This window comes from Mobula hypostoma, chromosome 11, assembly GCF_963921235.1.
Source record: "Mobula hypostoma chromosome 11, sMobHyp1.1, whole genome shotgun sequence".
Classification (NCBI taxonomy): domain Eukaryota; kingdom Metazoa; phylum Chordata; class Chondrichthyes; order Myliobatiformes; family Myliobatidae; genus Mobula; species Mobula hypostoma.
The window spans coordinates 74,611,764-74,635,182 of record NC_086107.1 but is presented as its reverse complement, the minus strand read 5'-3'; the positions used below and the strand labels follow the sequence as shown (position 1 = coordinate 74,635,182).

At 46.5% G+C, this 23,419-nt stretch overlaps 1 protein-coding gene across 1 annotated transcript in view; it reads left to right on the top strand.

Annotated features, from left to right (window-relative positions):
• The window catches only part of rapsn (receptor-associated protein of the synapse, 43kD), a 108,070-nt gene that overhangs the window by 72,123 nt on the left and 12,528 nt on the right, over positions 1 to 23,419 (top strand). Inside the window, exon 2 of the mRNA XM_063062280.1 lies at positions 18,900 to 18,998. Within this exon, the coding sequence (XP_062918350.1) occupies positions 18,900 to 18,998 (99 nt within the window). The remainder of the gene's footprint in view (positions 1 to 18,899; positions 18,999 to 23,419) is intronic.

Here is a 23,419-nt window from a genome sequence, read left to right as displayed (position 1 = left end):
AAGGGTTCGGACTGGGTAAAGTTGGAGCAGATCTATTGTGTATTGAAGGGCTCGGACAGGGTAAATGTGGAAAGGATCTATTGTGTATTGAAGGGTTCAGACAGGGTAAATGTGGAGCGGATCTATTGTGTAGTGAAGGGCTCGGACAGGGTAATTGTGGAGAGGATCCATTGTGTATTGAACGGCTCTGACAGGTTAAATGTGGAGAGGATCTATTGTGTATTGAAGGGCTCGGACAGGGTAAATGTGGAGAGGATCTATTGTGTGTTGAAGGGCTCAGATAGGGTAAATGTGGAGACGATCTATTGTGCGTTGAAGGGTTCGGACAGCGTAAATGTGGAGAGGACCTATTGTGTATTGAAGGGCTAGGTCAGGGTAAATGTGGAGCGGATCTATTGTGTATTGAAGGGCTTGGACTGGGTAAATGTGGAGAGGATCTATTGTGTATTGAAGGGCTCGGACAGAGTAAATGTGGAGAGGATCCATTGTGTATTGAACGGCTCAGGCAGGTTAAATGTAGAGAGGATCTATCGTGTATTGAAGAGCTCGGACAGGGTAAATGTGGAGAGGATCTATTGTGTGTTGACTGGCTCGGATAGGGTAAATGTGGAGAGGATCTATTGTGTGTCGAAGTTCTCGGACAGCGTAAATGTGGAGAGGATCTATTGCGTGTTGAAGGGCTCGGAAAGGGTAAATGTGGAGCAGATCTATTGTGTATTGAAAGGCTCGGACAGGGTAAATGTGGAGAGGATCTATTCTGTATTGAAGGGCTCGGACAGGGTAATTGTGGAGAGGACCTATTGTGTATTGAAGGGCTCGGACAGGGTAAAGGGGGAGCAGACCGATTGTATCTTGAAGGGCTCGGATAGGGTAAATGAGAGCAGATCTATTGTGCATTGAAGGGCTTGGACAGGGTAAATTAGAGCGGAACTGATTATGTATTGAATGGCTCACACTGGGTAAATGTGGAGAGGATCTATTGTGTATTGAAGGGCTCGGACAGGGTAAAGGGGGAGCAGACCGATTGTATCTTGAAGGGCTCGGATAGGGTAAATGAGAGCGGATCTATTGTGCATTGAAGGGCTTGGACAAGGTAAATTAGAGCGGAACTGATTATGTATTGAAGGGCTCACACTGGGTAAATGTGGAGAGGATCTGTTGTGTATTGAAGGGTTCGGACTGGGTAAAGTTGGAGCAGATCTATTGTGTAGTGAAGGGCTCGGACAGGGTAATTGTGGAGAGGATCCATTGTGTATTGAACGGCTCTGACAGGTTAAATGTGGAGAGGATCTATTGTGTATTGAAGGGCTCGGACAGGGTAAATGTGGAGAGGATCTATTGTGTGTTGAAGGGCTCAGATAGGGTAAATGTGGAGACGATCTATTGTGCGTTGAAGGGTTCGGACAGCGTAAATGTGGAGAGGACCTATTGTGTATTGAAGGGCTAGGTCAGGGTAAATGTGGAGCGGATCTATTGTGTATTGAAGGGCTTGGACTGGGTAAATGTGGAGAGGATCTATTGTGTATTCAAGGGCTCGGACAGGGTAAATGTGGAGAGGTCTATTCTGTATTGAAGGCCTTGGACTGGGTAATTGTGGAGAGGACGTATTGTGTGTTGAAGGGCTCGGACAGTGTAATGGTGGAGAGGATCTGTCGTGTATAGAAGGGTTGGACAGGGTAAATGTGGAGAGGATCTTTTGTGTATTGAAGGGCTCTAACAGGGTAACTGTGGAGAGGATCTATTGTGTATTGACGGGCTCGGACAGGGTAAATGTGGAGCGGATCTATTGTGCATTGAAGGGCTTGGACAGAGTAAATGTGGAGCGGATCTATTGTGTATTGAAGGGCTCGGACAGAGTAAATGTGGAGAGGATCCATTGTGCATTGAAGGGCTCGGACAGGGTAAATGTGGAGAGGTCTATTCTGTATTGAAGGGTTCCGACTGGGTAAATGTGGAGAGGATGTATTGTGTATTGAAGGTCTCGGAGAGGGTAAATGTGGAGAGGATCTCTTCTGTATTGAAGTGTTCGGACTGGGTAAATGAGAGCGGATCTATTGTGCATTGAAGGGCTCGGAGAGGGTAAATGTGGAGCAGATCTATTGTGTATTGAAGGGTTCGGACTGGGTAAAGGTGGAGCAGATCTATTGTGTATTGAAGGGCTCGGACAGGGTAAATGTTGAGAGGATCTATTGTGTATTGAAGGGTTCCGACTGGGTAAATGTGGAGAGGATGTATTGTGTATTGAAGGTCTCGGAGAGGGTAAATGTGGAGAGGATCTCTTCTGTATTGAAGTGTTCGGACTGGGTAAATGAGAGCGGATCTATTGTGCATTGAAGGGCTCGGACAGGGTAAATGAGGAGCGGATCTATTGTGCATTGAAGGGCTCGGACACGGTAAATGTGGAGCAGATCTATTGTGTATTGAAGGGCTCGGACACGGTAAATGTGGAGAGGATGTATTGTGTATTGAAGGGCTCGGACAGGGTAAATGTGGAGAGGATCTATTGCGTGTTGAAGGGCTCGGACACGGTAAATGTGGAGCAGATCTATTGTGTATTGAAGGGCTCGGACAGTTTAAATGTGGAGAGGATGTATTATCTATTGAAGGGCTCGGACAGGGTAAATGTGGAGAGGATCTATTGCGTGTTGAAGGGCTCAGACAGGGTAAATGTGGAGAGGATCTATTCTGTATTGAAGGGTTCGGACAGGGTAAATATGGAGCTGGTTTATTGTGTATTGAATGGTTCGTACTGGGTAAAGGTGGAGACGATCTATTGTTTATTGATGGGGTCAGAGAGTGTAAATGTGGAGAGGGTCTATTGTGTATTGAAGGGCTCAGAGGGGGTAAATGTGGAGAGGATCCATTCTGTATTGAAGCATTCGGACTGTGTAAATGAGAGCCGATCTATTGTGAATTGAAGGGCCCGGACAGGGTAAATGTGGAGAGGATCTAATGTGTATTGAAGGCCTCGGACTGGGTAAATGTGGAGAGGATCTATTGTGTATTGAAGGGCTCAGAGAGGGTAAATGTGGAGAGGATCTGTTGTGCTTTGAAGGGCTTGGACAGGGTAAATGAGAGCGGATCTGATTATGTATTGAAGGGCTCACACTGGGTAAATGTGGAGAGGATCTATTGTGTATTGAAGGGCTCGGACAGGGTAAATATGGAGCAGATTTATTGTGTATTGAAGGGTTCGTACTGGGTAAAGGTGGAGAGGATTTACTGTTTATTAATGGGGCCAGACAGGGTAAATGTGGAGGGGGTCTATTGTGTATTGAAGGGCTCGGAGAGGGTAAATGTGGAGAGGATCCAATCTGTATTGAAGGATTCGGACTGTGTAAATGAGAGTCGATCTAATGTGTATTGAAGGCCTCGGACTGGGTAAATGTGGAGAGGATCTATTGTGTAATGAGGGGCTCGGACAGGGTAAATGTGTAGAGGATCTATTGTGTATTGAAGGACTCGGACAGGGTAAAGGTGGAGAGGATCTATTGTGCATTGAAGGTCTCAGACTAGGTAAATGTGGAGAGGGTCTGTTGTGTATTGAAGGGCTCGGAGAGGGTAAATATGGAGAGGATCCATTCTGTATTGAAGGATTCGGACTGTGTAAATGAGAGCTGATCTATTGTGCATTGAAGGGCTCGGACAGGGTAAATGTGGAGAGGATCTATTATGTATTGAAGGGCTCGGACAGTGTAATGGTGGAGAGGATCTGTCGTGTATAGAAGGGTCGGACAGGGTAAATGTGGAGAGGATCTATTGTGTATTGAAGGGCTCTAACAGGGTAACTGTGGAGAGGATCTATTGTGTATTGACGGGCTCGGACAGGGTAAATGTGGAGCGGATCTATTGTGTATTGAAGGGCTTGGACAGAGTAAATGTGGAGCGGATCTATTGTGTATTGAAGGGCTCGGACAGAGTAAATGTGGAGAGGATCCATTGTGTATTGAACGGCTCAGACAGGTTAAATGTAGAGAGGATCTATCGTGTATTGAAGAGCTCGGACAGGGTAAATGTGGAGAGGATCTATTGTGTGTTGAAGGGCTCGGATAGGGTAAATGTGGAGAGGATCTATTGTGTGTCGAAGGGCTCGGACAGCGTAAATGTGGAGAGGATCTATTGCGTGTTGAAGGGCTCGGAAAGGGTAAATGTTGAGCAGATCTATTGTGTATTGAAAGGCTCGGACAGGGTAAATGTGGAGAGGATCTATTCTGTATTGAAGGGCTCGGACTGGGTAATTGTGGAGAGGACCTATTGTGTATTGAAGGGCTTGGACAGGGTAAAGGGGGAGCAGACCGATTGTATCTTGAAGGGCTCGGATAGGGTAAATGTGGAGAGGATCTATTGTGTATTGAAGGGTTCGGACTGGGTAAAGGTGGAGAGGATCTATTGTGTATTGAAGGGATCAGACAGGGTAAATGTGGAGCGGATCTTTTGTGTTTTGAAGGGCTAGGTCAGGGTAAATGTGGAGCGGATCTATTGTGTATTGAAGGGCTCGGACTGGGTAAATGTGGAGAGGATCTATTGTGTATTCAAGGGCTCGGACAGGGTAAATGTGGAGTGGTCTATTCTGTATTGAAGGCCTTGGACTGGGTAATTGTGGAGAGGACGTATTGTGTGTTGAGGGGCTCGAAGAGGGTAAATGTGGAGAGGATCTCTTCTGTATTGAAGTGTTCGGACTGGGTAAATGAGAGCGGATCTATTGTGCATTGTAGGGCTCAGACAGGGTAAATGTGGAGAGGATCTATTGCGTGTTGAAGGGCTCGGACACGGTAAATGTGGAGCAGATCTATTGTGTATTGAAGGGCTCGGACAGTTTAAATGTGGAGAGGATCTATTGTGTATTGAAGGGCTCGGACAGGGTAAATGTGGAGAGGATCTATTGTGTATTGAAGGGCTCAGACGGAGTAAATGTGGAGAGGATCTAATGTGTATTCAAGGGCTTGGACAAGGTAACTGTGGAGAGGATCTATTCTGTATTGAAGGGCTTGGACTGGGTAATTGTGGAGAGGACCTATTGTGCATTGAAGGGCTCGGACAGGGTAAAGGTGGAGCAGACCTATTGAGTATTGAAGGGCTCGGACAGGGTAAATGTGGAGAGGATGTATTGTGTATTGAAGGGCTCGGACAGGGTAAATGTGGACAGGATCTATTGTGTATTCAAGGGCTCGGACAGGGTAAATGTGGAGAGGATCTATTCTGTATTGAAGGCCTTGGACTTGGTAATTGTGGAGAGGACCTATTGTGTATTGAAGGGCTCGGACAGGGTAAATGTGGAGCGGATCTATTGTGTATTGAAGGGTTCGGACAGGGTAAATATGGAGCAGGTTTATTGTGTACTGAATGGTTCGTACTGGGTAAAGGTGGAGACGATCTATTGTTTATTGATGGGGTCAGAGAGTGTAAATGTGGAGAGGGTCTATTGTGTATTGAAGGGCTCGGAGAGGGTAACTATGGAGAGGATCTGTTGTGTATTGAAGGGCTCGGACAGGGTAAATGTGGAGAGGATCTATTGTGTACTGAAGGGCTTGGACGGTAAATGAGAGCGGATCTATTGTGTATTGAGGGGCTCAGACATGGTAAATGAGAGCAGATCTATTGTGTATTGAAGTGCTCGGACAGAGTAAATGCGGAGCGGATCTATTGTGTATTGAAGGGCTCGGACAGAGTAAATGTGGAGAGGATCCATTGTGTATTGAACGGCTCTGACAGGTTAAATGTGGAGAGGATCTATCGTGTATTGAAGGGCTCGGACAGGGTAAATGTGGAGAGGATCTGTTGTGTATTGAAGGGCTCGGATAGGGTAAATGTGGAGCAGATCTATTGTGTATTGAAGGGTTCGGACAGGGTAAATGTGGAGAGGATCTATTGTGTATTGAAGGGCTCTAACAGGGTAACTGTGGAGAGGATCTATTGTGTATTGACGGGCTCGGACAGGGTAAATGTGGAGCGGATCTATTGTGTATTGAAGGGCTTGGACAGAGTAAATGTGGAGCGGATCTATTGTGTATTGAAGGGCTCGGACAGAGTAAATGTGGAGAGGATCCATTGTGTATTGAACGGCTCAGACAGGTTAAATGTGGAGAGGATCTATCGTGTATTGAAGAGCTCGGACAGGGTAAAGGTGGAAAGGATCTATTGTGTATTGAAGGGTTCAGACAAGGTAAATGTGGAGCGGATCTATTGTGTAGTGAAGGGCTCGGACAGGGTAATTGTGGAGAGGATCTATTGTGTATTGAAGGGTTCGGACAGCGTAAATTTGGAGAGGACCTATTGTGTTGTGAAGGGCTCGGACTGGGTAAATGTGGAGAGGATCTATTGTGTATTGAAGGGTTCGGACTGGGTAAAGGTGGAGAGGATCTATTGTGTATTGAAGGGATCAGACAGGGTAAATGTGGAGCGGATCTTTTGTGTTTTGAAGGGCTAGGTCAGGGTAAATGTGGAGCGGATCTATTGTGTATTGAAGGGCTCGGACTGGGTAAATGTGGAGAGGATCTATTGTGTATTCAAGGGCTCGGACAGGGTAAATGTGGAGCGGATCTATTGTGTATTGAAGGGCTTGGACAGAGTAAATGTGGAGCGGATCTATTGTGTATTGAAGGGCTCGGACAGAGTAAATGTGGAGAGGATCCATTGTGTATTGAACGGCTCAGACAGGTTAAATGTGGAGAGGATCTATCGTGTATTGAAGAGCTCGGACAGGGTAAAGGTGGAAAGGATCTATTGTGTATTGAAGGGTTCAGACAAGGTAAATGTGGAGCGGATCTATTGTGTAGTGAAGGGCTCGGACAGGGTAATTGTGGAGAGGATCTATTGTGTATTGAAGGGTTCGGACAGCGTAAATTTGGAGAGGACCTATTGTGTTGTGAAGGGCTCGGACTGGGTAAATGTGGAGAGGATCTATTGTGTATTGAAGGGTTCGGACTGGGTAAAGGTGGAGAGGATCTATTGTGTATTGAAGGGATCAGACAGGGTAAATGTGGAGCGGATCTTTTGTGTTTTGAAGGGCTAGGTCAGGGTAAATGTGGAGCGGATCTATTGTGTATTGAAGGGCTTGGACTGGGTAAATGTGGAGAGGATCTATTGTGTATTCAAGGGCTCGGACAGGGTAAATGTGGAGTGGTCTATTCTGTATTGAAGGCCTTGGACTGGGTAATTGTGGAGAGGACGTATTGTGTGTTGAGGGGCTCGGAGAGGGTAAATGTGGAGAGGATCTCTTCTGTATTGAAGTGTTCGGACTGGGTAAATGAGAGCGGATCTATTGTGCATTGTAGGGCTCAGACAGGGTAAATGTGGAGAGGATCTATTGCGTGTTGAAGGGCTCGGACACGGTAAATGTGGAGCAGATCTATTGTGTATTGAAGGGCTCGGACAGTTTAAATGTGGAGAGGATCTATTGTGTATTGAAGGGCTCGGACAGTTTAAATGAGGAGCGGATCTATTGTGCATTGAAGGGCTCGGACACGGTAAATGTGGAGCAGATCTATTGTGTATTGAAGGGCTCGGACAGTTTAAATGTGGAGAGGATGTATTATCTATTGAAGGGCTCGGACAGGGTAAATGTGGAGAGGATCTATTGCGTGTTGAAGGGCTCAGACAGGGTAAATGTGGAGAGGATCTATTCTGTATTGAAGGGTTCGAACAGGGTAAATATGGAGCTGGTTTATTGTGTATTGAATGGTTCGTACTGGGTAAAGGTGGAGACGATCTATTGTTTATTGATGGGGTCAGAGAGTGTAAATGTGGAGAGGGTCTATTGTGTATTGAAGGGCTCGGAGGGGGTAAATGTGGAGAGGATTCATTCTGTATTGAAGCATTCGGACTGTGTAAATGAGAGCCGATCTATTGTGAATTGAAGGGCCCGGACAGGGTAAATGTGGAGAGGATCTAATGTGTATTGAAGGCCTCGGACTGGGTAAATGTGGAGAGGATCTATTGTGTATTGAAGGGCTCGGAGAGGGTAAATGTGGAGAGGATCTGTTGTGCTTTGAAGGGCTTGGACAGGGTAAATGAGAGTGGATCTGATTATGTATTGAAGGGCTCACACTGGGTAAATGTGGAGAGGATCTATTGTGTATTGAAGGGCTCGGACAGGGTAAATATGGAGCAGATTTATTGTATATTGAAGGGTTCGTACTGGGTAAAGGTGGAGAGGATTTACTGTTTATTAATGGGGCCAGACAGGGTAAATGTGGAGGGGGTCTATTGTGTATTGAAGGGCTCGGAGAGGGTAAATGTGGAGAGGATCCAATCTGTATTGAAGGATTCGGACTGTGTAAATGAGAATCGATCTAATGTGTATTGAAGGCCTCGGACTGGGTAAATGTGGAGAGGATCTATTGTGTAATGAGGGGCTCGGACAGGGTAAATGTGGAGAGGATCTATTGTGTAATGAGGGGCTCGGACAGGGTAAATGTGTAGAGGATCTATTGTGTATTGAAGGACTCGGACAGGGTAAAGGTGGAGAGGATCTATTGTGCATTGAAGGTCTCAGACTAGGTAAATGTGGAGAGGGTCTGTTGTGTATTGAAGGGCTCGGAGAGGGTAAATGTGGAGAGGATCTATTGTGTATTGAAGGGCTCGGAGAGGGTAAATGTGGAGAGGATCTATTGTGTATTGAAGGGCTCGGACAGGGTAAATGTGGAGAGGATCTATTGTGTATTGAAGGGCTCGGAGAGGGTAAATGTGGAGAGGATCTATTGTGTATTGAAGGGCTCGGAGAGGGTAAATATGGAGAGGATCCATTCTGTATTGAAGGATTCGGACTATGTAAATGAGAGCTGATCTATTGTGCATTGAAGGGCTCGGACAGGGTAAATGTGGAGCTGACCTATTGTGCATTGAAGGGTTCGGACAGGGTAAATGTGGAGAGGATCTATTATGTATTGAAGGGCTCGGACAGTGTAATGGTGGAGAGGATCTGTCGTGTATAGAAGGGTCGGACAGGGTAAATGTGGAGAGGATCTATTGTGTATTGAAGTGCTCTAACAGGGTAACTGTGGAGAGGATCTATTGTGTATTGACGGGCTCGGACAGGGTAAATGTGGAGCGGATCTATTGTGTATTGAAGGGCTTGGACAGAGTAAATGTGGAGCGGATCTATTGTGTATTGAAGGGCTCGGACAGAGTAAATGTGGAGAGGATCCATTGTGTATTGAACGGCTCAGGCAGGTTAAATGTAGAGAGGATCTATCGTGTATTGAAGAGCTCGGACAGGGTAAATGTGGAGAGGATCTATTGTGTGTTGACTGGCTCGGATAGGGTAAATGTGGAGAGGATCTATTGTGTGTCGAAGTTCTCGGACAGCGTAAATGTGGAGAGGATCTATTGCGTGTTGAAGGGCTCGGAAAGGGTAAATGTGGAGCAGATCTATTGTGTATTGAAAGGCTCGGACAGGGTAAATGTGGAGAGGATCTATTCTGTATTGAAGGGCTCGGACTGGGTAATTGTGGAGAGGACCTATTGTGTATTGAAGGGCTCGGACAGGGTAAAGGGGGAGCAGACCGATTGTATCTTGAAGGGCTCGGATAGGGTAAATGAGAGCAGATCTATTGTGCATTGAAGGGCTTGGACAGGGTAAATTAGAGCGGAACTGATTATGTATTGAAGGGCTCACACTGGGTAAATGTGGAGAGGATCTATTGTGTATTGAAGGGCTCGGACAGGGTAAAGGGGGAGCAGACCGATTGTATCTTGAAGGGCTCGGATAGGGTAAATGAGAGCGGATCTATTGTGCATTGATGGGCTTGGACAAGGTAAATTAGAGCGGAACTGATTATGTATTGAAGGGCTCACACTGGGTAAATGTGGAGAGGATCTGTTGTGTATTGAAGGGTTCGGACTGGGTAAAGGTGGAGCAGATCTATTGTGTATTGAAGGGCTCGGACAGGGTAAATGTGGAAAGGATCTATTGTGTATTGAAGGGTTCAGACAGGGTAAATGTGGAGCGGATCTATTGTGTAGTGAAGGGCTCGGACAGGGTAATTGTGGAGAGGATCCATTGTGTATTGAACGGCTCTGACAGGTTAAATGTGGAGAGGATCTATTGTGTATTGAAGGGCTCGGACAGGGTAAATGTGGAGAGGATCTATTGTGTGTTGAAGGGCTCAGATAGGGTAAATGTGGAGACGATCTATTGTGCGTTGAAGGGTTCGGACAGCGTAAATGTGGAGAGGACCTATTGTGTATTGAAGGGCTAGGTCAGGGTAAATGTGGAGCGGATCTATTGTGTATTGAAGGGCTTGGACTGGGTAAATGTGGAGAGGATCTATTGTGTATTCAAGGGCTCGGACAGGGTAAATGTGGAGAGGTCTATTCTGTATTGAAGGCCTTGGACTGGGTAATTGTGGAGAGGACGTATTGTGTGTTGAAGGGCTCGGACAGTGTAATGGTGGAGAGGATCTGTCGTGTATAGAAGGGTTGGACAGGGTAAATGTGGAGAGGATCTTTTGTGTATTGAAGGGCTCTAACAGGGTAACTGTGGAGAGGATCTATTGTGTATTGACGGGCTCGGACAGGGTAAATGTGGAGCGGATCTATTGTGCATTGAAGGGCTTGGACAGAGTAAATGTGGAGCGGATCTATTGTGTATTGAAGGGCTCGGACAGAGTAAATGTGGAGAGGATCCATTGTGCATTGAAGGGCTCGGACAGGGTAAATGTGGAGAGGTCTATTCTGTATTGAAGGGTTCCGACTGGGTAAATGTGGAGAGGATGTATTGTGTATTGAAGGTCTCGGAGAGGGTAAATGTGGAGAGGATCTCTTCTGTATTGAAGTGTTCGGACTGGGTAAATGAGAGCGGATCTATTGTGCATTGAAGGGCTCGGAGAGGGTAAATGTGGAGCAGATCTATTGTGTATTGAAGGGTTCGGACTGGGTAAAGGTGGAGCAGATCTATTGTGTATTGAAGGGCTCGGACAGGGTAAATGTTGAGAGGATCTATTGTGTATTGAAGGGTTCCGACTGGGTAAATGTGGAGAGGATGTATTGTGTATTGAAGGTCTCGGAGAGGGTAAATGTGGAGAGGATCTCTTCTGTATTGAAGTGTTCGGACTGGGTAAATGAGAGCGGATCTATTGTGCATTGAAGGGCTCGGACAGGGTAAATGAGGAGCGGATCTATTGTGCATTGAAGGGCTCGGACACGGTAAATGTGGAGCAGATCTATTGTGTATTGAAGGGCTCGGACAGTTTAAATGTGGAGAGGATGTATTATCTATTGAAGGGCTCGGACAGGGTAAATGTGGAGCGGATCTATTGCGTGTTGAAGGGCTCAGACAGGGTAAATGTGGAGAGGATCTATTCTGTATTGAAGGGTTCGGACAGGGTAAATATGGAGCTGGTTTATTGTGTATTGAATGGTTCGTACTGGGTAAAGGTGGAGACGATCTATTGTTTATTGATGGGGTCAGAGAGTGTAAATGTGGAGAGGGTCTATTGTGTATTGAAGGGCTCAGAGGGGGTAAATGTGGAGAGGATCCATTCTGTATTGAAGCATTCGGACTGTGTAAATGAGAGCCGATCTATTGTGAATTGAAGGGCCCGGACAGGGTAAATGTGGAGAGGATCTAATGTGTATTGAAGGCCTCGGACTGGGTAAATGTGGAGAGGATCTATTGTGTATTGAAGGGCTCAGAGAGGGTAAATGTGGAGAGGATCTGTTGTGCTTTGAAGGGCTTGGACAGGGTAAATGAGAGCGGATCTGATTATGTATTGAAGGGCTCACACTGGGTAAATGTGGAGAGGATCTATTGTGTATTGAAGGGCTCGGACAGGGTAAATATGGAGCAGATTTATTGTGTATTGAAGGGTTCGTACTGGGTAAAGGTGGAGAGGATTTACTGTTTATTAATGGGGCCAGACAGGGTAAATGTGGAGGGGGTCTATTGTGTATTGAAGGGCTCGGAGAGGGTAAATGTGGAGAGGATCCAATCTGTATTGAAGGATTCGGACTGTGTAAATGAGAGTCGATCTAATGTGTATTGAAGGCCTCGGACTGGGTAAATGTGGAGAGGATCTATTGTGTAATGAGGGGCTCGGACAGGGTAAATGTGTAGAGGATCTATTGTGTATTGAAGGACTCGGACAGGGTAAAGGTGGAGAGGATCTATTGTGCATTGAAGGTCTCAGACTAGGTAAATGTGGAGAGGGTCTGTTGTGTATTGAAGGGCTCGGAGAGGGTAAATATGGAGAGGATCCATTCTGTATTGAAGGATTCGGACTGTGTAAATGAGAGCTGATCTATTGTGCATTGAAGGGCTCGGACAGGGTAAATGTGGAGAGGATCTATTATGTATTGAAGGGCTCGGACAGTGTAATGGTGGAGAGGATCTGTCGTGTATAGAAGGGTCGGACAGGGTAAATGTGGAGAGGATCTATTGTGTATTGAAGGGCTCTAACAGGGTAACTGTGGAGAGGATCTATTGTGTATTGACGGGCTCGGACAGGGTAAATGTGGAGCGGATCTATTGTGTATTGAAGGGCTTGGACAGAGTAAATGTGGAGCGGATCTATTGTGTATTGAAGGGCTCGGACAGAGTAAATGTGGAGAGGATCCATTGTGTATTGAACGGCTCAGACAGGTTAAATGTAGAGAGGATCTATCGTGTATTGAAGAGCTCGGACAGGGTAAATGTGGAGAGGATCTATTGTGTGTTGAAGGGCTCGGATAGGGTAAATGTGGAGAGGATCTATTGTGTGTCGAAGGGCTCGGACAGCGTAAATGTGGAGAGGATCTATTGCGTGTTGAAGGGCTCGGAAAGGGTAAATGTTGAGCAGATCTATTGTGTATTGAAAGGCTCGGACAGGGTAAATGTGGAGAGGATCTATTCTGTATTGAAGGGCTCGGACTGGGTAATTGTGGAGAGGACCTATTGTGTATTGAAGGGCTTGGACAGGGTAAAGGGGGAGCAGACCGATTGTATCTTGAAGGGCTCGGATAGGGTAAATGAGAGCGGATCTATTGTGCATTGAAGGGCTTGGACAGGGTAAATTAGAGCGGAACTGATTATGTATTGAAGGGCTCACACTGGGTAAATGTGGAGAGGATCTATTGTGTATTGAAGGGCTCGGACAGGGTAAAGGGGGAGCAGACCGATTGTATCTTGAAGGGCTCGGATAGGGTAAATGAGAGCGGATCTATTGTGCATTGAAGTGCTTGGACAGGGTAAATTAGAGCGGAACTGATTATGTATTGAAGGGCTCACACTGGGTAAATGTGGAGAGGATCTATTGTGTATTGAAGGGTTCGGACTGGGTAAAGTTGGAGCAGATCTATTGTGTATTGAAGGGCTCGGACAGGGTAAATGTGGAAAGGATCTATTGTGTATTGAAGGGTTCAGACAGGGTAAATGTGGAGCGGATCTATTGTATATTGAAGGGCTCGGACAGGGTAATTGTGGAGAGGATCCATTGTGTATTGAACGGCTCTGACAGGTTAAATGTGGAGAGGATCTATTGTGTATTGAAGGGCTCGGACAGGGTAAATGTGGAGAGGATCTATCGTGTGTTGAAGGGCTCAGATAGGGTAAATGTGGAGACGATCTATTGTGCGTTGAAGGGTTCGGACAGCGTAAATGTGGAGAGGACCTATTGTGTATTGAAGGGCTCGGACTGGGTAAATGTGGAGAGGATCTATTGTGTATTGAAGGGTTCGGACTGGGTAAAGGTGGAGAGGATCTATTGTGTATTGAAGGGATCAGACAGGGTAAATGTGGAGCGGATCTTTTGTGTTTTGAAGGGCTAGGTCAGGGTAAATGTGGAGCGGATCTATTGTGTATTAAAGGGCTCGGACTGGGTAAATGTGGAGAGGATCTATTGTGTATTCAAGGGCTCAGACAGGGTAAATGTGGAGAGGTCTATTCTGTATTGAAGGCATTGGACTGGGTAATTGTGGAGAGGATGTATTGTGTGTTGAAGGGCTCGGACAGTGTAAACGTGGAGAGGATCTATCGTGTATTGAAGGGCTCGGACAGGGTAAATGTGGAGCAGATCTATTGTGTTTTGAAGGGCTCGGACAGGGTAAAAGTGGAGAGGATCTATTGTGTATTGAAGGGTTTGGACTAGGGAAAGGTGGAGCTGACCTATTGTGCATTGAAGGGTTCGGACAGGGTAGATGTGGAGAGAATCTATTAGGTATTGAAGGGCTCGGGCAGTGTTATGGTGGAGAGGATCTGTCATGTATAGAAGGGTCGGACAGGGTAAATGTGGAGAGGATCTATTGTGTATTGAAGGGCTCTAACAGCTTACATGTGGAGAGGATCAATCGTGTATTGAAGGGTTCGGACTGGTAAAGGTGGAGCAGATCTATTGTGTATTGAAGGGCTCGGACAGGGTAAATGTGGAGAGGATCTCTTGTGTATTGAAGGGTTCAGACAGGGTAAATGTGGAGAGGATCTATTGTGCATTGAAGGGATCGGACAGGGTAAATGTGGAGAGGATCTATTGTGCATTGAAGGGATCGGACAGGGTAAATGTGGAGAGGATCTATCGTGTATTGAAGGGCTCGGACAGGGTAAATGTGGAGAGGATCTATTGTGTGTTGAAGGGCTCAGATAGGGTAAATGTGGAGACGATCTATTGTGCGTTGAAGGGTTCGGACAGCGTAAATGTGGAGAGGATCTATTGTGTATTGAAGGGTTCGGACTGGGTAAAGGTGGAGCAGATCTACTGTGTATTGAAGGGCTCGGACAGGGTAAATGTGGAGAGGATCTATTGTGTATTGAAGGGTTCAGACAGGGTAAGTGTGGAGAGGATCTATTGTGTATTGAAGGGATCGGACAGGGTAAAATTGGAGCGGATCTATTCTGTATTGAAGGCCTTGGACTGGGTAATTGTGGAGAGGACCTATTGTGTGTTGAAGGGCTCGGATAGGGTAAATGTGGAGAGGATCTATTGTGTGTTGAAGGGCTCGCACAGCGTAAATGTGGAGAGGATCTATTGCATGTTGAAGGGCTCGGTAAGGGTAAATGTGGAGCAGATCTATTGTGTATTGAAGGGCTCGGACAGGGTAAATGTGGAGAGGACCTATTGTGTATTGAAGGGCTCGGACAGGGTAAAGGGGGAGCAGACCGTTTGTATATTGAAGGGCTCGGATAGGGTAAATGAGAGCGGAACTGATTATGTATTGAAGGGCTCACACTGGGTATATGTGGAGAGGATCTATTATGTATTGAAGGGCTCGGACAGTGTAATGGTGGAGAGGATCTGTCGTGTATTCCAGGGCTCGGACAGGGTAAATGTGGAGCTGACCTATTGTGCATTGAAGGGCTCCGACTGAGTAAATATGAAGAGGATCTATTGTGTACTGAAGGGCTCGGAGAGGGTAAATGTGGAGAGGATCTCTTCTGTATTGAAGGGATTGGTCTGGGTAAATGAGAGCGGATCTATTGTGCATTGGAGGGCTCGGACTGGGTAAATGTGGAGAGGATCTAATGTGTATTGAAGGGCTCGGACTGGGTAAATGTGGAGATGATATATTGTGTATTGAAGGGCTCGGACTGGGTATATGTGGAGAGGATCTATTGTGTATTGAAGGGTTAGGACAGGATAAACGTGGAGAGGATCTATTATGTATTGAAGGGCTCGGACAGTGTAAAGGTGGAGAGGATCTATTGTGTGTTGAAGGGCTCGGACAGGGTAAATGTGGAGCAGATCTATTGTGTATTGAAGGGCTCGGACAGGGTAAATGAGAGCGGATCAATTGTGTACTGAGGGGATCGGACAGGGTAACTGTGGAGAGGATCTATTGTGTATTCCAGGGCTCGGACAGGGTAAATGTGGAGCTGACCTATTGTGTATTGAAGGGCTCGGACAGGGTAAGTGTGTAGCAGATCTATTGTCTATTGAAGGGTTTGGACTGAGTAAAGGTGGAGAGGATCTATTGTGTATTGAAGGGCTCAGACAGGGTAAATGTGGAACGGATCTATTGTGTATTGAAGGGCTCGGACTGGGTAAATGTGGAGCAGACCTATTGTGTATTGAAGGGCCCAGACGGAGTAAAAGTGGAGAGGATCTATTGTGTATGGCAGGGCTCGGACAGGGTAAGTGAGAGCAGATCTATTGTGTATTGAGGTCAAACGGTAAATGTGGAGAGGATCCATTGTGTATTGAAGGGCTCGGACTGGGTAAATATGGACAGGTTTTATTGTGTATTGAAGGGCTCGGACAGAGTAAATGTGGAGCAGATCTATTGTGTATTGAAGGGTTCGGACTGGGTAAAGGTGAGCAGAGCTTTTGTGTATTGAAGGGCTTGAATAGGGTAACTGTGGAGAGGATCTATTGTGTATTGAAGACTGTGCCTACTGTGTATTAAATGAGAGCGGATCTATTGTGTATTGAAGGGTTCGGACTGGGTAAATGTGGAAAGGATCTATTTTGTGTTGAAGGGCTTGGACAGGGTAAGTGTGGAGAGGATCTATTGTGTATTGAAGGGCTCAGACAGTGTAAGTGAGAGCGGATCTATTGTGTATTGAAGGGCTCAGACAGTGTAAGTGAGAGCGGATCTATTGTGTAGTGAAGGGCTCGGACACGGTTAATGTGGAGAGGATGGTTCCCATTGGGAGAGTGTCCAGAGCCAAATGGCAGAGTCTCAGAAAAGAAGGATGATACTTGATGAGCATGGGCACGTGGCCAACTGGTTCAGGCATTGGACTAGTGACCTGAAGGTCATGAGTTCAAGCCCCAGCCAAGGCAACATGTGTTGTGTCCTTGAGCAAGGCACTTGATCACACATTGCTCTGCGATGACACTGGTGCCAAGCTGTATGGGTCCTAATGCCCTTCCCTTGGACAACATTGGTGTCGTGGAGATGGGAGACTTGCAGCAAGGGCAACCGCTGGTCTTCCATACAACCCTGCCCAGGCCTGCGCCCTGGAGAGTGAAGACTTTCCAGGTGCGGATCCATGGTCTCGCAAGACCGACGGATACCTTTGCCTTGATGAGGAAGGATTCCTTTCACCAGACGATAGTGAATCTGTGCAATTCATTGCCATAGACGGCTGTGGAGGCCAATTTATTGGGGTATAGGTTGATTGGTTCATGATTAGTAAGGGTGTCAAAGGTTATTGGGAGAAGGCACAAGGTGTGTTTGAGAAGGAATAATAAGTCAGCCATGAAGGAACGGAGGAGCCATTCATTGGGCTGATTGGCCTAATTCTGCTCCTACTGTATGTCTGAAAGAAATGTATGTACACTGGAATTTGCGTGTCTGCACAGGTTGTGTGTCCAGGATGTGTGTACATTGGAGTGGTGTGTGTGTGTGTGTGTGTGTGTGTGTGTGTGTCTGTCTCTGTCTCTGTCTGTCTCCAGTGTATGTGTGCACTGGAGTAGTGTGTGTCTGTCTGTCTCCAGGGTGTGTGTGCAGTGGAGTGTTGTGTGTGTGTGTGTCTGTCTCCAGGGTATGTGTACACTGGAATGGTGTGTATCTATGTCCCCAAGTGTATGTGTACAATAGAGTGATGTGTGTGTCTGTCTCCAGGGTATGTGTACACTGGAGTGGTGTGTGTGTATGTGTATGTGTGTGTGTGTCTGTCTCCAGGGTATGTGTACACTGGAGTGGTGTGTGTGTGTGTCTGTCTCCAGGGTATGTGTTTACTGGAGTGGTGTGTGTGTGTGTGTCTGTCTGTCTGTGTGTCTGTCTCCAGGGTACGTGTACACTAGAGTGATGTGTGTGTGTGTGTGTGTGTGTGTGTGTGTGTGTGTGTGTGTCTGTCTCCAGGGTACGTGTACACTAGAGTGATGTGTGTGTGTGTGAGTCTGTCTGTCTGACTCCAGGGTACGTGTACACTGGAGTGATGTGTGTGTGTGTGAGTCTGTCTGTCTGACTCCAGGGTACGTGTACACTAGAGTGATGTGTGTGTGTGTATATGTGTGTGTGTGTATATGTGTGTGTCTGTCTGACTCCAGGGTACGTGTACACTAGAGTGATGTGTGTGTGTGTGTGTGAGTCTGTCTGTCTGACTCCAGGGTACGTGTACACTAGAGTGATGTGTGTGTGTGTATATGTGTGTGTGTGTCTGTCTCCAGGGAATGTGTACACTAGAGTGATGTGTGTGTGAGTCTGTCTGTCTGTCTGTCTGACTCCAGGGAATGTGTACACTAGAGTGATGTGTGTGTGTGTGTGTGAGTCTGTCTGTCTGACTCCAGGGAATGTGTACACTAGAGTGATGTGTGTGTGAGTCTGTCTGTCTGTCTGTCTGACTCCAGGGTACGTGTACACTAGAGTGATGTGTGTGTGTGTGTGTGTGAGTCTGTCTGTCTGACTCCAGGGTACGTGTACACTAGAGTGATGTGTGTGTGTGTATATGTGTGTGTGTGTCTGTCTCCAGGGAATGTGTACACTAGAGTGATGTGTGTGTGAGTCTGTCTGTCTGTCTGTCTGACTCCAGGGAATGTGTACACTAGAGTGGTGTGTGTGTGTGTGTGTGTGTGAGTCTGTCTGTCTGACTCCAGGGAATGTGTACACTAGAGTGATGTGTGTGTGAGTCTGTCTGTCTGACTCCAGGGTACGTGTACACTAGAGTGATTGTGTGTGTGTGTGTGAGTCTGTCTGTCTGACTCCAGGGTACGTGTACACTAGAGTGATGTGTGTGTGTGTATATGTGTGTGTGTGTCTGTCTCCAGGGAATGTGTACACTAGAGTGATGTGTGTGTGAGTCTGTCTGTCTGTCTGTCTGACTCCAGGGAATGTGTACACTAGAGTGATGTGTGTGTGTGTGTGTGAGTCTGTCTGTCTGACTCCAGGGTACATGTACACTAGAGTGATGTGTGTGTGTGTGTGTGAGTCTGTCTGTCTGACTCCAGGGAATGTGTACACTAGAGTGATGTGTGTGTGTGTGAGTCTGTCTGTCTGACTCCAGGGTACATGTACACTAGAGTGATGTGTGTCTTTTTACCCGTCAGGAGTCAATGAAGATCGCCCTGCAGCACCAAGACCGCCCGCTCCAGGCCCTGTGCTTGTTGTGTTTTGCTGACATCCATCGGCAACGCTCTGATGTTGAGGTAACGACATTATTCTCTCCTGGGTTCAGACTGTACAGTGGAGTTCCACTGAGAACTCACGAGGTCCCTCTGCGCTTCACACCTCGAGTCTCTGGATACAGCACAACATGAATGCAAAGCATTGTGTAGGCAAGGGTCATAGGCAGAACACTGTGTGCCCGTTATAGTTAGTTACACATTTGCCTGTTGAACAGCTAACCTGTCACAAACTGTCCTTTGCCAGTGACTTACTGCTCACCCTTAAACGGACTGCGGTCACTTGACATTGTGCATCTTCTCCCGGAATTACAGGCTGTACCACTAGTGTATCCTTCCTGTCGGTCTGTAACTGACACCCACTCCCCTTCAACCTGTAATTGGCACCATTGCCCTACCCGCCTGTAACCAATGACTGCTCGCTGCCTGCCTCTGACTATTGCCCGCTCCTCCCCTGCTTTTGACTGGCACCATCTTCTGTCATAAACACCAGATTTTGCAGATGCTGGAAGTCTTGAGCAACACACACTAAAATGCTGGAGGAACTCAGCAGGTTAGGTAGCATCTATGGAGGGGAATAAAGAGTCGATGGTTCAGGCCTGGACAGGAAGGAGGGTGAAGCCAGAAGATAAAGGTGGGTCAGGGGGTGGTAGGAGTACAAGCTGGCAAGAGGTGGGTGAAACAGGTGAGGGAGGAACTGGGTGGGTGGGGGGTGGTAGGAGTACAAGCTGGCAAGAGGTGGGTGAAACAGGTGAGGGAGGAACTGGGTGGGTGGGGGGTGGTAGGAGTACAAGCTGGCAAGAGGTGGGTGAAACAGGTGAGGGAGGAACTGGGTGGGTGGGGGGTAGTAGGAGTACAAGCTGGCAAGAGGTGGGTGAAACAGGTGAGGGAGGAACTGGGTGGGTGGGGGATGAAATAAGAAGCTGGGAGAGGATAGGTGGAAGAGGTAAAGGGCTCAAGAGGAAGGAATCTGATTGGAGAGGAGAATGGACCATGGAAGAAAGGGAAGGAGGAATAACCCACAATACCCACAATCTCGGGATTACTGCCTGTGCCACGTGACAGTGAGTATAAGAATAGAATGGTATAGGATAAATGTATGGCTGAGGGATTGGAGCAGGGGGCAGGCATTCAGATTCCTGGATCATTGGGACCTCTTTTGGGGCAGGCTTGACCTGTACAAAAAGGACGGGTTGCACTTGAATCCAAGGGGGACCAATATCCTGGCGGGGAGGTTTGCTAAGGCTTTTGGGGAGAGTTTAAACTAGAATTGCAGAGGGGTGGGAATCAAACTGAAGAGACAGAGGAAGGGGCTGTTAGCTCACAGATAGAGAAAGCTTGTAGACAGTGCAAGAGGGAGGATAGGCAGGTGATAGAGAAGGGATGCGCTCAGACCGATAGTTTGAGATGTGTCTATTTTAATGCAAGCAGTATTATGAACAAAGTGGATGAGCTTAGAGTGTGGATCAGTACTTGGAGCTTTGATGTTGTGGCCATTACAGAGACTTGGATGGTTCAGGGGCAGGAATGGCTACTTAGAGTGCCAGGCTTTAGATGTTTCTGAAAGGACAGGCCCGTCGATCAGAGGTAGTGTCATGGCTGCAGAAAAGGAGAAAGTCATGGAAGGATTGTCTACAGAGTCTCTGTGGGTGGAAGTTAGCAACAGGAAGGGGTCAATAACTCTACTGGGTGTTTTTTATAGACCACCCTGTAGTAACAGGGATATTGAGGAGCAGATAGGGAGACAGATTCTGGAAAAGTGTAATAATAACAGGGTAGTCGTGATGGGAGATTTTAATTTCCCAAATATTGATTGGCATCTCCCTAGAGTGAGGGGTTCAGATGGAGTAAAATTTGTTAGGTGTGTTCAGGAAGGTTTTTTGACACAATATGTAGATAAGCCTACAAGAGGATTGCCTGTACTTGATCTGGTATTGGGAAATGAACCTGGTCAGGTGTCAGGTCTCTCAGTGGGAGAGCATTTTGGAGATAGTGATCACAATTCTATCTCCTTTACCATAGCGTTGGAGAGGGATAGGAACAGACAAGTTAGGGAAATGATTAATTGGAGTAAGGGGAAATATGTGGCTATCAGGCAGGAACTTGGAAGCATAAATTGGGAACTAATGTTCCCAGGGAAATGTATGGAAGAAATGTGGCAAATGTTCAGGGGATATTTGCGTGGACTTCTGCATAGGTACGTTCCAATGAGACGGAAAGAATGGTAGGGTACAGGAACGTGGTGTACAAGGCTGTTGTAAATCTAGTCAAGAAGAAAAGAAAAGCTTACGAAAGGTTCAAAAAAGTAGGTAATGATAGAAATCCAAAAGATAATAAGGCTAGCAGGAAGGAGCTTAAGAATGAAATTAGGAGAGCCAGAAGGGGCCATGAGAAGGCCTTGGTGAGCAGGATTAAGGAAAACCCAAGGCATTCTACAAGTATGTGAAGAGCAAGAGGAAAAGACATGAGAGAATAGGACCAATCAAGTGTGACAGTGGAAAAGTGTGTATGGAACCAGAGGAGATAACGAGGTACTTAATGAATATTTTGCTTCAGTATTCACTACGGAAAAGGATCTTGGCAATTGTAGGGATGACTTACAGCGGACTGAAAAACTTGAGCATATAGGTATTAAGAGGATGTGCTGGAGCTTTTGGAAAGCATCAAGTTGGATAAGAACCAGACGAGATGTACCCCAGGCTATTGTGGGAGGCGAGGGAGGAGATTGCTGAACCTGTGGCGATGATCTTTGCATCATCAATGGGGATGGGAGAGGTTCCAGAGGATTGGAGGGTTGGAGATGTTGTTCCCTTATTCAAGAAAGGGAGTAGATATAGCCTAGGAAATTATAGACCAGTCTTTGGCACCAGCCCTGAATCTATGCAAGATTATGGACAGGATCTTACCCACACATCACTACACCCCATGTAGACCAGGTGATTTATCCACCAAGTACTGCTGGCTTCTCTAGAACCTCTCCTTTATGGCCCTTTAGCTCATCCAGACTCTGGGTTCCATCTTCCTTTCTGACCCCCATAACATTGTCTTTGTAAAGTCCTCCTCCTGTATCTGTCATAATCTCTGCCTCCATGTATCATTATCTGAGTTGTCCCTGACCAGTCCCATCTCTCAACGTAAAACTCTACCTCTGAGCACATGCTTTTAGATTCTCTTTCATCTCTGCTGAGTCTCTCCTGTCTTCTCATCTGCTTTTTGACTTCACCTCTGAAATGTGAGTAATTAGCCTGGCTGTAACTTGTGTTAACAACCAGGCCTCTGTTTTAAGCTCTTCTTTTTGTTCTGTAAACTTCTGTCCATCTAGGACTCTGAATGTTAGACTATAACTGAAACATCTTCATCTCTTGCCTTCCAAACTTAAAGATTCAGTGTACATTGATTATCAAAGTATGTATAAATTATACAATCCTGAGATTCATTTGCTCACAGGCAGCCACAGAACAAGAAACCCAGAGAACCCAGTTTTAAAAATAAAAGGCCAAAACTCAATGTGCAGAAAACAAATCAGGCAAATAAAGAAAGCATCAGCATTCGGAATGAAATTGAGTCCATAAATCTGAAGCTGGGTAAGACGGAGTTGGTCCATGGTCTCAATCTCAGTCCATCATGGGCAAGTTGCCGCAAAGCTGGCATTCACTGAGCTCGGAGCATCTGCGGCACGACAGCCTCAGCGCCGAGGAGAGTGGAGTAAAACATGGCAGTATAACTGGCTCAACCCTCACCTCTGGTCTCGACCCCTTGCCCTTTCAGTCCATCTGGCCCGGCGTTTAAATTGTCCAAGCACCGGGTTGTTCTCCACACTAGGACTCGGCCCCTGCTGCAGTGATATGCTCAGGGCTGCTTCTGGCCTGTATTCGACCTTTCCAAATTGATGTGGCACTTAGATGGATCAAACTTTGCTGCTGGTTTATGTGGACGGGCTCTGAAACAGCTCCACTTCAGCTTTTCTCCACTCCACTCGCACCAACTATGTCTCCGACCTGACTCTATATTCCCCTGGAACATGCCTCAACCTTGCTCCGGCTCTGTCATGCACTTGCGTGCCTCGACCCTCGGATCAGCCTCGCCTTCGCTTGCCTCTTCATTGCTTTCAATGATCGTTTACCATGGTTTTTCATATTAAAAGTGTTACTAATAGAGTTTTTAGTCAAATTTCTTGCTTTGAGAACCACCAGTAAGCTGTCACCCACATTCAGTAGTGCCACCTTAAACCGTCCATTAACATCATTAATACAGATTTAAGCCTGGCCGGTGAGAGTTGGAGATGTTGGCATACATAATTAGTGATAAAATGAATTAATGTTATTTTACATTGGCCACAATTAAAAGGTTAATTGTCCCTGGTATGTAGATAGGCAGTAGCATTTGGGGAAAGGTGTCACTGTTAAACAATACCAAAATAGGCCCAATTCATCCTTGCCAACCAA